The 13247-nt window shown below is 49.4% G+C and overlaps 1 protein-coding gene across 5 annotated transcripts in view; it reads right to left on the bottom strand.

Moving 5' to 3' along the window:
* Positions 1 to 13247, bottom strand: part of ACLY (ATP citrate lyase) — a 45289-nt gene that overhangs the window by 18442 nt on the left and 13600 nt on the right. For 3 of the 5 annotated variants that reach the window (XM_038547337.1, XM_038547338.1, XM_038547340.1), the window contains 9 exons: positions 12883 to 12944; positions 11309 to 11426; positions 9324 to 9478; positions 8726 to 8816; positions 7580 to 7609; positions 4902 to 5043; positions 4449 to 4617; positions 1670 to 1774; positions 651 to 847 (listed from right to left, as the gene is read on the bottom strand). In XM_038547337.1, the coding sequence (XP_038403265.1) occupies positions 651 to 847; positions 1670 to 1774; positions 4449 to 4617; positions 4902 to 5043; positions 7580 to 7609; positions 8726 to 8816; positions 9324 to 9478; positions 11309 to 11426; positions 12883 to 12944 (1069 nt within the window). The remainder of the gene's footprint in view (positions 1 to 650; positions 848 to 1669; positions 1775 to 4448; positions 4618 to 4901; positions 5044 to 7579; positions 7610 to 8725; positions 8817 to 9323; positions 9479 to 11308; positions 11427 to 12882; positions 12945 to 13247) is intronic. The other 2 variants (XM_038547339.1, XM_038547341.1) reach the window with 1 other exon arrangement.

The following is a 13247-nucleotide window of genomic DNA, read 5'->3' as shown; positions in this document are numbered from 1 at the left end:
AAATCCCACGTCAGGCTCACTGCATGGAGCCTGCTTCTCCCTCTGCCTATGTCTCTGCCCCTCTCTCTCTCTCTCTCTCTCATGAATAAATAAATAAAATAAAATAAATTAAAAAAAAGAAACAGTTCTTCCTTTCACCATTACAGACTATAGCTAGACCTGCTGAGTACTTGCTAAGTGCCAGGTCCTGTATTAGCCACTTAATATAAATATTACCTCACTTAATCCTTCCAACAACCCATGAGGGGGGTGCAATTATTTTGCCCATTTGATCTGTAAGGATGATGGAGGTCCAGGGAGGGTGAGTGACCTGCGCAGGACACCTCCCTGGTAAACAGAGAAACTGGGATTTGAGCCCCCTTGCTCTGATTTCAGAATTAGTCCAATCACTGCATTCTGCTGCCTCGCTATGGCCACAACTCAGACAACAAACAGAATTACCCCTAAAGCCCAAACATCTTTGAAAAACACCTTTTCCTGTTTTTTTCCCCCTGATTTCATGCTGATGTCATTCCTGAGGCAGAGTAGAAATGCTCTGTTTTATGGACTCAACTCAGCAGCAAAGAGCAGAGACTGGAGGACCCAGTGCCCCTCTTCTCCCAGACTGCCACTCCCAAGTGTGGGAGGCCTGCCTTGGCCCAGCTGATCACCTGTCCCCGCCAATGGCCACACCCTCATAGACGCCATCTGTGGTCCGAGAGATGATATTGTTGAGCTCATTGGACATGCCCCCAGAACGCGAGACGTAGGCCACGCTGCCAGGGCGGTACAGCTTGGAGGCCAGGATGTTGTCCAGCATCCCGCCTGTATTTCCAATCTTAAAGCACCCAGGCTTGATGCCTCCAACCTGTTGAGGAGGCAGAAACAGTAGTCAGGGAGGAAGAAGCTCCTGATCGACCACAGAGCTCAGGGGAATCACAAAGCCCAATACCACCTGCTCCCCCCACTCTGGTCAGGATGGGGAGAAAATGGTCCGAGAGAGCTAACTACCTGCACAATGGGTTTTCAGCTCGGGAAGTATCTCATCTCCCTGTCAAGAGCCATTACACAGGTAAAAAAGAGAACCTTCCTTGTAAAACATGGCTTACTACTGCGGATTCAGATACGTATACTCAGGCTTAAGTCACCTCCTTTGGTCTAAAAGGGCGACGGCACCCAGGACAAGTGTAAAACACATGTGTGTGCCTCTGCTCAACGTCACCACCCCCTGCCTCAGAGATGAAAGAAAGGCCCCTTGCTTAATTAAAGAATCTGACCTTTAGACAACTTTTTAATGCAATAGCTAAGGAAAAACAACAATAAAATATTCTCAGAGTGATTTCTTTCTATGTGACGACTTTTGGGCAAATAAAACCTCTAAGTAGATTCTTCCTTGGATCATAGTGAAAGGAATAATCAAAGATTGCTATGGTTGTATGAAGGTGGACTAACACACACAAAAAAACCCTTAAAACTATAAAGTTAGCCCCTTAAAACTATAAAGGTGATACAGACCAGGGAGGGAGCCCGTTAAAGTAACTGAATATGAACAGACTGACTTGTAATGGTTATACTCTGAATCTTTTCAACCCAAGAGGGAAACAGAAGCATTAGTAAGTTAGCTTTCTGTGGGACCAGAACTTCGTAAGACAGGCTTGAACTTAAAAGGCTTTCCAGAAAGGACACTCACGGTGGCAGGTCCGATGATGGTCACTCCCTTCTGGTCTGCCTTCTTGATCAACTTCCTTGTGAGGGCCTCAGGGATGCCTTCAGCTATGATGGCGATGGTCCGGATCTAAAGGACAGTCCCTTCCTGTTAATTGTGTGCCTCAGATGAAGCAACGAGGACCCACCTTCCATGCCCCCTTCTAGACTCTAAGAATAAAGTAATGTTAATGGTATACAAACCCTTCTTCCTACAGGGCTCTGTCCCTAGCCTGATGACTCCAACTCTTTCCCAAAAAAGAGGTGTAGACATCCAAAACCAATCTCCACTGGTTAACACCACAGTAATTCAGTAACCAAGAAGGAGCAAATGTTTCTGAAAACCCTTCTACCATCAAAAGTGTCTATATTCTCTCCCATCCAAAAACCCACCAGACTCAGACCCACCTGATCCCCACCTGTCCTGGTGCTTGTTCATAAAGCAGGTATCTATGGCTTTTTCCACTGTATCCTCTGAGTCTCTGACTCTATGTCTCAGGGTGGGTATGGAACACAAATGAGCTGCTTCCACACTCAGACCAGAGTGGGCTGGAGGAGAAAGCCAGAAGGAGTGGGGATGGGCAGGAAAGATCAAGAACTATCTCTCTTTGGTTCTAGACCTGGGGCCAGCAAACTTTTTCTGGCTCCTTTGGTCATATGGTCTCTGCAATAACTACTAAACTTTGCCTCTGTAGCAATGAAGACAGCTGTGAACAATATGTAAATGAACACAGTATGGCTGTGTTCCAATAAAACTTTAGAAAAACAGACAGAGGGATCCCTGGGTGGCGCAGCGGTTTGGAGCTTGCCTTTGGCCCAGGGCGCGATCCTGGAGACCCGGGATCAAATCCCACGTCAGGCTCCCGGTGCATGGAGCCTGCTTCTCCCTCTGCCTATGTCTCTGCCTCTCTCTCTGTGTGTGACTATCATAAAAAAAAATAAAAACAAAAGTTATTAAAAAAAAAAAAAAAAAAGAAAAACAGACAGGGGGCTAGGTTTGACCCTTGTCAGCTACAGTTTGCTGAACTTTGCTCTAGAATGAAAAAGCAGCTCATTTTCAGCAGGTGTGCTTTTGTTTTTGCTTCACCGAGATGGGAAAACAAATTTACATTCTCCAGTCTCTCCCACACTGTACTAAGCCAGTCTGGGATCAGACAATAATTTTGAACAGAAAAATCAGTATCTTAGTCTATAGGCTCTTACAAATCAATTAACAAAAAGACAAATACCTTAACAGAAAAAAAAAAAAAAGAAAAGAAAAAGAAAAAAAGGAAGAGCAAGTCACAAAATATAAATGGTCAATAAATGTTTTTAAAAGCTCATCTTAGTTAATAATTACAGATCTGCAGATTAGGGGTGCCTGGATGGCTCAGTGAGTTAAGCATCTGCCTTCAGCTTGGGTCATGACCCCGGGGTCCTGGAACCTAGCCACCTCACAATCCCTGCTCAGCAGGGAGTCTGCTTCTCCCCTTTCCCCCTCCTCCCACTTTTGTGTGCACACTTTCTCTCTCTCAAATAAAATCTTTAAGAAAAAAGATACGCAAATTAAATAGAATGCCTATCACTTGTCAAATACATGCTTGTTTTTCTTAGAGAGAAAGAGAGGGCGCGCGTGGGAGCAAGTGTTGAGGGACAGAGAGAGAGAGAGAGAGAAAGAGAGAGAGAATCTTAAGCAGGCTCTATGCACGATGCAGAGCCAGACGCAGGGCTTGATCACAACCGGAGATCATGACCTGAGCTGAATCAAGAGTAGGAGGCTTAACCAATTGAGTCATCCAGAGGCCCCAAATACATGTTTTTAAAATGCAAACATTCAGAGTTGGCCAGGGTACAGAGAGCAGGCCTTCTTGAACCACTGATGGAGTTTATGTCCTTACAACTTTTCTGGAGGGCACCTGCAGGATGGATCAAAGGCTTCTGAATCTGCACATTCTTATGCAGCAGTTTGACTTCTAGATACTTATGCTGGGGAAATAATTAAGCATATATGCAAATATTCATCTAAGATGCTCACTGCAAGACCAGAAAAAGCAAAACTGATGTTGCCAATGAATATTTATGGATGTGAAAAGAGTAATTGAAAAAAACGGATTACAAAACAGCCACGGACAGTATTATTCCACATGTTCAAATCCAGAGAAAAAAGTGGAGAAGATTAAATTCAAATGTTGGCAACTATGTTTCTGAGAAATAGAAATTGACTGAGGTATTCATTTTTTTCTCTTTACCTAAAAGTATTTAAGTTTTCTCTACAATAAACATGTAATAGGGACCCCTGGGTGGCTCAGTGGTTAAGCGTCTGCCTTCGGCTCAGGGCGTGATCCTGGAGTCCTGGGATCAAGTCCTGCATCCGACTTCCTGTTAGGAGCCTGCTTCTCCCTCTGCCTATGTCTCTGCTTCTCTCATGAATAAAAAAAAAATCTAAAACAAAACAAACCCCACGTAATAATGTTATAATAAGAAATTGCTTTTGATTCTGTTGTGAAAGCCAGTCTTAGAAGCACAACAAAGACCTGGGTGGGGAGGGGGAGTAGATGATCCTGAACGGACTCTTTGTTAACCTAGTTAAGCAGTGCTGTCCAGCCTGCCTGCCCTGTTACCTACCCTGTTACCACCCTACCTCCTGAAGATCAAGTGTATCCAACCACTTTCTCCCAAACCACCGGACAGTCCTGAGTGCCAAGCCATTTGTCCCAGGTGGCAGTGCTGGTAGACACCATGCAGGAGCTTTCCCTGCTTCCCCATCCCAATGCCCGCTGACCTACCTGCGCATAATTCATGGTCTCAATGGTACTATCATAGGCTGAGCGGAGAGAGGCAAAGTTGATCAGCACATCTACTTCTGGGTGTTTCTTCATGGCATCAGCCATGTTCTTGAAGACAGGGATCAGGATCTCCTTGTGACCCCAATAAAACTTCTGCTTGTGGTCCCCACTGTGAGAAAGGAAGAGTAGGAGGGGTCAGAACACCCCTAAGCTGTCAGGGCTGGGGAGGGGGAAGCCAAGGGGTGGAGCTTCATCTAGAAGGTGGAGAGACAGGGTCCCACGTGTGTGAAACATCCCCCAGGAATATGGATCACCCCAGTCTGGGATGGCAGATGCTTCCCCAGCAAAGGGGGTAACCTTGCTGGCTCCCTAAACTCTGTCTCAGTGAGGGAGATGAGATGACAAAGTCTCACTTGGCAGCCATCTCTAGCTTCCCGCCTCGGTGGGACTCACGTGAAAGGGTACACCATGGCAGCCACTGAAGGCTCATCTCGGGAGCAGACGTAGTCAAAGTCCAGCATGCCCTGTACGGCCCGGGTCTGCATGCCCCACACGATGGCCTTGGTGTGGCGGCTGAAGAGGGTGGCACTCTTTCCTGGTGAGCAAAGACACAACGAGTGCACCCAGAACACACACTCCGGGGAGACCCTCAGGGCTGCCACACCCCTCCATGCCCAGGTCCAGGGATGGGGGACTCATCACCACGGCAAAGGGATGTCAAGAGGATGGGATTCTGAGAACTGCAGGAAGAGGTGCCTTGGTCTCTCTGCAAAGAGGTGGCAGAGAGAGGGAAGAGAGCTAAGAAGGCCTGCCTAGCTGGTAAAGAGCTAGCAATCAACGCAGAAAGGATTCCCAGACAGAGAATTCCCACAGGGAATTGATTCACAAGAGAGGCATGTCATCAGCATTTTGCTTACATGTCAATGAAGGCTTAATCAATTATTTTTAAAGCCACTGAGAAAAAAAACATCAAGCTCTCCCAATTTTAGTAGGCATGGGACTTGAATCAACCTGACAATCATCACCTTTAACTCTGGACATAAACCAGCTTGGGTCAGGATCCGAATCCTCAGGATTCTAGGTCAGCATGGGCCCAAAGAAGAGGCTGGCCACAGTCTTATTTCTCCTGAGGTTCTGGCTGAAGCGCACTGGCTTCTCGGCACCTCCCAACTTTCTCTGCCCTGTGTCCCTCCTGCCCGCCCCCCTCCAGCAGATGGGCCTTTCCTGCTCAATGCTCCAGGGCAGCTCTCCAACAGCACAAAGGAATGAGAGGCAAGAGAAGGGGAAAGAAAATCTGTTACAAGTGCTTCCTTTGCCTGAAGGGAAAGGCCCCTTCATCACTCTGCAGACCGGTGACCTGACTCTCCCATTCTCTGCAAGTCCCCAAGTCCCACTGCAGGAAAGTAGCCCCCAGGGGAGGTTCTCAGCTCCCCCAGGGAGAACAAGGCACTGAGCTCAGTGGCCATCTGGTATTGATCAACCTGGTATACTAGCGCAGGCTTGGCTCCTTAGGTTCAAGATCCAATTAAATAAATTTGAGATCACTCTCCCTAGGCGTGCAGGGTTCCCATCCCTACCCAAGCTTGCTTCTTCCCTTTCAGCTCTAAGCTTCTCATACCAGAAGGCTCCTGCTGTTCCAAATACCTGGGACTTACTGTCATCAGACTTACTGGGGTTCTCAAGAGACAGGAGATCACAGAACAAAGGAAGCCACCTAATCCAGTACCCTTGCTTCCCAGGCCCCGGAACCTGAAGCTCAGAGATGCCAAATGATGGAGATCCTGCCATCTCGCATCAGGGCCAGATTATATACTAATTTATGATGCAACACAACCATGCAAGGGAGGAGGGTGTGATCCAAGCCAGGAGGGCCTGGCCTCTCCCCACCCTCAGGGGGGGAGCCCACACTCCCCCAAGTCAGAGTGTGAGCAAACACACACACATGCATCTGTCTACCTAAGACTACAGAAAGGAGACTAAACCTGGAATCTTTACAAGCCCCCACCCTGCACTTCCAGCATAAAAGGGGCAGATTTCAAGCGTGCTCCTCTCCAGCACAGAGATGGCAAAGCCAAAGGCCATCATCCTCATCCCCACCAGCAGCATGAGTCCCTGGGAACCCATGCTACAGGCTACCATCCCCCCACCAGGCTACTCCACTGGCTAAGTAGGATAAGCCCACCCCCTGGGTGGAAGAGCTCTCAGAACTGGGGTTAGGCCCCAGTTCTTTCCACACAGGGCTAGGTCTAGTCTTTCAAGTAACAAAGGATCTTTCCAGAGACAGGAAACATAGGGATTAAAGGCAGATGGTGAGAGGACTGCATTCTTGGCTTTTCTAGGGGAAGATATTTGATCTAGCTTAGCTGCCCCTTCCCCTCCCCTTAGCAAAGAATCAAAGGTCATCAAGTTTTCCCCCTTCCCCAGGGAGAATTCTCCCACAGAAGTGAATGTCAAAAAGTTCAGTGGAAGCCCTGAGGCATTGGAGGGATGAATCCATTCACGTTAGTCAACAGGGGAACATGTGTTTGCACAAATGTGTGAATGAACACAGCAAATGTCCTCCATAAGCAGTGACCTCATACATCAAAGCCCAGGTCCCCTCTACAGATTTATTGCACATCCATCTAGGCTTATACCTCTCTCCTTGACTTGTCTACCCTGTCTTCCACCCAAAACCCAGAGAAATCTAAACCTGTTGCTGGCACTGAGAGCTCAGGGATGCAGTAGGTGGTGGTGAGGCTAGATGGGAAAAGTAAGAAGAGACTCTAAGACGGAGATGGGAATCCTGGAGGGCAGCTGCTGCCCTCCTTGCCCTTGGGCTGCCACTCCCCCTTCAGCTTCCATGGCTCCCTCATTCCCAGGACGCCCCTCCCTCCTCAGCAGGCACCACTCCACTAAGACTGTGGGCCTGGCTCTTACTCCCACACTCCCTACCCTGTCCTATTGGGAGTGTGGAGCCAGAGAGAGCCAGCCAGGAGAGTGCTGAGTGGAGGTGGGAGTGACTAAGTAGCGGCAGGACAGCGAAGGAGAGCGAAGAATAGGACTTGGGAGCAAACAAAGCACACGGTAAGGCTATATAACCCGCTAACCAAAGCCACACACAGAGCTGGGGCGGGGTGGGGGCATCCTACCTTGCAGGGATCTTGGACTTGGGACTGAATCTGTCAAAGAAAATGACCAAGGCAGCTGAGTTACCTGCTGGTGGCTGGAGGCTTTGGAGGGAAAGGGTGGGAAGAGGGAAGGGTCCCAAGAACAAGCCTTGTAGGGCTCATGCCCTCAGTCTCTTGTCTATTCCACAATAGACAGGAGTGAAGCCAAGAGAAGAGAAGAGAGCACTGATCAGCAGAGCAGAAGAAAGGGCCAAAGGGCAAAGGGCCAAAGGGCCAGAGAGGGGGCGGGAAGGGCAAGAAGGCTTGGAGGGGGTGCTAAACACCAAAGACCCCCAGGCCTGGAGCAGAGGCAGCTGGCTGAATCCACCCTCATAATGTCAATTCCGGGTTATCCCCACGAAGCACAATAAGACAGTTACGTCACTGTAGCGTTGGATGTGTCACTCTGTGCTGTAGACAAAGCTACTGGTTTGGGAACTGCGGAAACAGCTACAATCTCGAGTGCCTGGAGCCCGTGTAACTGTTTCACAAAATGCCTCATGCTCACACTGTGTGTACCAAAAAAGAGGCAGCATCAGCCCCACGCTAATGCCTATTATCTGATGCTGGCTGCAAGGACTGGGTGGCAGGGGTCGCATCTGATGAACCAGAGGATAAACAGGGTACGCGAAATGCAGACAGGCTGGTATCTATGTGTGCTTTTACGGTGGGTTCGCAGGAAGGGTGATGGGTGGTACCTGTAATAACCCCAGGAGGTTGCATTGACAGGAACCACCACGTGGGTGCTTCCTTTGCGGTCCCAGCTCTAGGCTCCTGCTCTCCGCTTAAATACAGAGTCTGGGAGACCTTGCCACCTCCGGGTGTTGCTGTCTCCCTGACTCCTCCACAGCTTCCCTGCCTGGCTCACATGCCCCCACAGGAAGTAAGGGGGTGGAAGAGAAGATAGCGAGGAGTGGGGTGACCCAGGCACAGTATGGGTCCCTCAGTGCCAGGAGAGCCCACAGGAAGGCTTGGAAAGGCCCGAGTTTTCATGTCCTCACATCCGTTTGGCCCATGCGCCATACCCACTCTCATAGCAAAGCCCAGCTTTGTGCCCCAGCATGGCCCGCCCCAGTAAAACCTGGATAGGGCAGGTAGACAGGGGTGCCTGAGCCTGCTGGTAGTTACCTTGTGGCATGGCAGGCTTGGCCTTCTTTGCGGGTGCCACCTCATCAGCCCTGGACTCAGAAAAAGAGGCTGTCCTGCTGGGGGCTGGAGTCTGGGGTGGGACAAGGAGACAGGGTAAGAGTCACAGGTAGCAACTGGGAAAAAGAACTATTTGGTCCTTAAGCTTTGGTTCCTTAAGGCCCAAAGAAATCCAGTAACAAGAACGATGCACATCCTCTACAAAGCGCTTCCAAAAGTATTATTCTAACAGCCCTCTTGAGATACGAATTAGTATTGTCCCATTTCAGATGAGCAAACTGAGGCTCTGACACATGCCAAAGCCCCACTCTTAACAGGATTAAATTCAGGTCTGATTTTTAACCCCCTGATCTAACCTCGATGGCTTAGTCAGTGCAGTATGCGACTCTTTATCTTGGGGTTGTGAGTTCAAGTCCCATGCTGGGTGTTGAGCTTACTTTAAAGAAACCAACCTTTTTCTCCAATGCCCCCAGATGGCTAGGGACAGAGGACAGGCACTGTGTTCTAGATGGGAGGAAGGTTATGATGAGGAGGCAAAGATGACACAGCATGCTTTATGTAGAGGACATGTGGCACCTACCGATGTACTCCCACTGGCATTGAGGAGGAAATTTGCAGTGTGGGCTGCTGTGGGTGGCTGGTTGGGGATGGGCCGGTGACCCAGAGCCATGCCCACAATGGCTGTCATATGAGTTTCAGTGCCAAAGACATGGATAGGGATCCCAGTGGTCTTCCCTAGGAGGGAAAGAAAAGAATCCATCATTCAAGTTTTCAAATAAGTACCCAAGTCCACATGACTCTACAAAGGCCCCTGACATCTAGTGCTTTTTTCTGCACAAGACCAATTATCCAGGATAGACCAACTGTCATATTTTCAGCATCAAGCAACTCTTTGTAAAGATGACCTGCTGAGTAAAGCAAGAAAGAGCTTTGCTGATACCCTGCAGTGGCCACAAGCATAATTAGGGTCTGCACTGTCTTGTTGGAAGCTGGCCCCTGGCCCCCCCAACCCCACGACCTTGACATCTGCCTGGCTTGGCCTCTGTTTCTGAGCTCCTGGGCTTACTTCCTTGGAGCTCTGGTCCTTCTCCTTCCTCTGTTTGGAACCCTTTGGAGTGCCACCTCCTGAGAAAGGCCTTCCCTGACCTCCTCCCCGCACCTGCCACTCCACCGTATGCATCCCCACCGGACAGCATCTTCTTTTAGTAATCATTTACTTGCTTACTGTCCTCCTACTTGAATTGCCTGTGACAAACATTCACCGTGCTGTCCCCAAGGGCTGGGCCCCCAGCAGGAACTCAGCGGTCGGTGCAAATGAGGCCTGGCACCCCTTTAAGTAAGTAGGTGGGTTGTTTGCCAAACCCACCAGATTTGGGAAAACAGGAAGATGGGAAGCTTTTGCCCCTCCAAAATAAATGGAGGCACGACCTGCTCCCGGAGCAAGAGCATCTTCCGTCACCCCTCTGACATCTCACATGAATCCCTGCCCCACAACTAACTCTCTTAGCAATGAGGGCTGCACGGAAGATCAAAGTTGCTGGTGACCAATTCACATTCTCAGGCTCAGTGAGGTTAACTTAGGGAGACACAATTTTAGTCCAGACTGAGAGGAGGTCCCCAGCTTCTGGAAACCTCTCAACGTGAGGTCTCAGGAACCTGCCGGAGACACTCAAAATGCAGAAGGGAGAAAGGAAACCAAAACAGAGGCCACCACCCTCTTGTCCCTCATCTTAGCAACGGACAATGCTTTCCCATTTACCAGTTACTTGCCCTTCCTCTCCCCCACAGCCCAAGAGGTCGCCACCCTCCTGCCTCTGAACCTACTGTCCACCTGGCAGCCAAACAACCCTTCCAACCCTAAGTCAAGGTGTGCCACTCCCTCAGTCTTGCAGAGATTGCCAGCCCAGGGCCATGGCCAAGTGCCCCTGGTACCTGTACCACCCCACATGGCTCCCACTGTCTCCCCGCCTCACCTGCCAACAACCTGCCTTTGCTCCCTTGGTCCTGCCTGCTGGTCTAACACAGTAGCACGCTCCCACACAGGGTCCTGGGACTTGCCCTTCCCTCTGTGGTTGCCGCTGAGCTGCTCCCTCCTCTCCTCCAGCTCACTGCTCAAATGTCACATTTTCAGTGAAGCATTCGCTGATCACTCCATTAAAACTGGTCCTGTCCCCCTCAACAAACACACCATCCCTTTATTTGGCTTTGTTTGCTTTTGTGGCACCTAGTGCTACCCGATGTTACAGTCAATGTTCACAACAGCACAAGGGGCCTGCTATCTGTCACATGTGCAGCTCTAACTCTGGTGCTTGGCATAGAGCGGGCGTTCCACAAATATTTGGTCAACAAACAGCTGAATGGAAATGCTTTCTGAACCATTCTGAAGTTTAGGTCAGGGGTTCTGTCAGATGAGCACAGAGAATGTTAGCAGAAGCAAGCTGCACATCCAGAAAGGGGAGGGCAGGAGTACTGAAGTGTCTGCTCACGGAAGTGAGCCTCTTCCAGAAAGCCCACAGAGGTAGGCCACTATATGGTGGTTTGGGAGAGAAAAGGTTCCCATCTTACCGACTTCTCCCATCACCCGCAAGCCCTCTTGATAGTTGGGGCCACCTCTTCGGACAAAGATGGTGACCTCATGCTCTTTCAGGGGCCCCTGGTAATCTCGAATCGCTCTCACGATGCCCTGGAAGCATGAAGGGCCAACAGACATTTGACTAAAAACAAGGCAGTCATAAGTCAGTTAGTTACAATTACAATAAACATACCAGGGTGCACATAACGAAAGTGGCTTCCTCATGGAGAAGCATGGCAGGCACAGGCAGCCAAGAGTTTCACATGTGTGGATTGGACTACGCACAATCAACTGCAAGGCCTGGGACACCCAGGCACTCGTGATGTGGCTGACACAGTATTGCAGGATCTGGAAGTCACGCCCCACAACACGCAGGGTGCTGGCTCCAGCCGTTATCTCTTATTGCAGTCTGGGGGGAAACTAAGGCCAGGGTCCTATGCAAGAGTTCTCAGAAGTATTAGGACCTGGTCCACTTAAATACTAAAGCTTCTTCCAGCAATTTTATGGAACAGCCCTTGCAAAGGATATCAACTCTGGAAACAATTTGGGACAATGTACAGGTACATATCAGTTCTGTCTCTCCATACAGGAGGCTGGTTCCCTCAGTCAGGAGTGGAGTGTCTACTGTCACCCAAGGTGAATGCACTATACCCAGTTCCTGCTCCAGACCTGAGCACCCAATCAACACTGCTGCCTTTATTATAGGATCACTCAGAAGTGAACACAAAACTGTCAAGATTCACCTGTTTCAGATTTGTTTGTTGAATTGGGACCAATGAAGGAGACCCTGTTTTAGGATAAAACTGACAAGGCCTGGTCTTCCTATTTCTTTAGAACTCAGATTTTCAAGGCTGACATTTATTTATTCATTATTCTCAAGACTTCTAGCAACGACTAAATGGGACACATTCTTTTGAATAACCTCACTGAGCAATCAGACAATACAGAACAAGAAATAGGGATCCCTGGGTGGCGCAGCGGTTTGGCGCCTGCCTTTGGCTCAGGGCGCGATCCTGGAGACCCGGGATCGAATCCCACATCGGGCTCCTGGTGCATGGAGCCTGCTTCTCCCTCTGCCTGTGTCTCTGCCTCTCTCTCTCTCTCTCTGTGACTATCATAAATAAATAAAAATTTAAAAAAAAAAAAAAAAAAAAAAAAAAAAAAAAAAGAACAAGAAATAGCCTCCTGGGGTGGCTGCTCAGAAGGGGATGACTCCCAAGCCATTATAGTGCTGCTATTCTTCCTGACCAGCAGTCATACTCTGAACTGAGTGCTCACACCCCTGACCTGGGCACACAGACCCAGGCTGATAGGCCCTGGCTGGCTGAACAAGAGCCCCAGATCACTGAACCATTTTCCTCATTGTGACCTTTAGGAGAAGACCCGAATCTATCCCGGTGTCTTCTGCATCCCCAACAAGGAACCCTGGGATAAGCACACCTACTGAATTGGGTAAAAGTCATGGGAACCTGCTTCTGCCTCAAACCTTGCTTATGGAAACCTCCCTTCCTGACTTCCCCCAAACCCACACTCCCTAGAAGCTGCATAGTCCTCTGTGGCTGATTACCTTGAACGTGGCGGCCACATTGGTGAAGTTTGCAATGCTGCCTCCGATGATGAGGATCTTGCCTGTGTTTGAAGTAGAAGGGTTAGAAAGGTAGACATGAACATCTTACCAGATAGCCAACAACTAAGGGAGTTCAAAAGCAAAGGTTCCCCAAGTGTTAAGAGGTATCCATACAGAGGCTGGGTGGGGCAGGGAATAGGCTGGCTTCCCTTGACGTCCGTTCAATCTTAACCAACTCAGCCTTCCATCACCTATGCCACCAAGCAGGTGGTTAGGAACCTCTACATTGTTCCTAGTTGGCACTGAGAAACTCAGTTTGGTTTCTGGATACCCCTAGTGGGAATCTCTTCTGGCCCAAGGGCGGG

The sequence above is a fragment of the Canis lupus genome, chromosome 9 (assembly GCF_011100685.1).
Source record: "Canis lupus familiaris isolate Mischka breed German Shepherd chromosome 9, alternate assembly UU_Cfam_GSD_1.0, whole genome shotgun sequence".
Lineage (NCBI taxonomy): Eukaryota > Metazoa > Chordata > Mammalia > Carnivora > Canidae > Canis > Canis lupus.
Note: the sequence above shows the minus strand (reverse complement) of the source record. Positions and strands in the feature narration are given on the sequence as shown.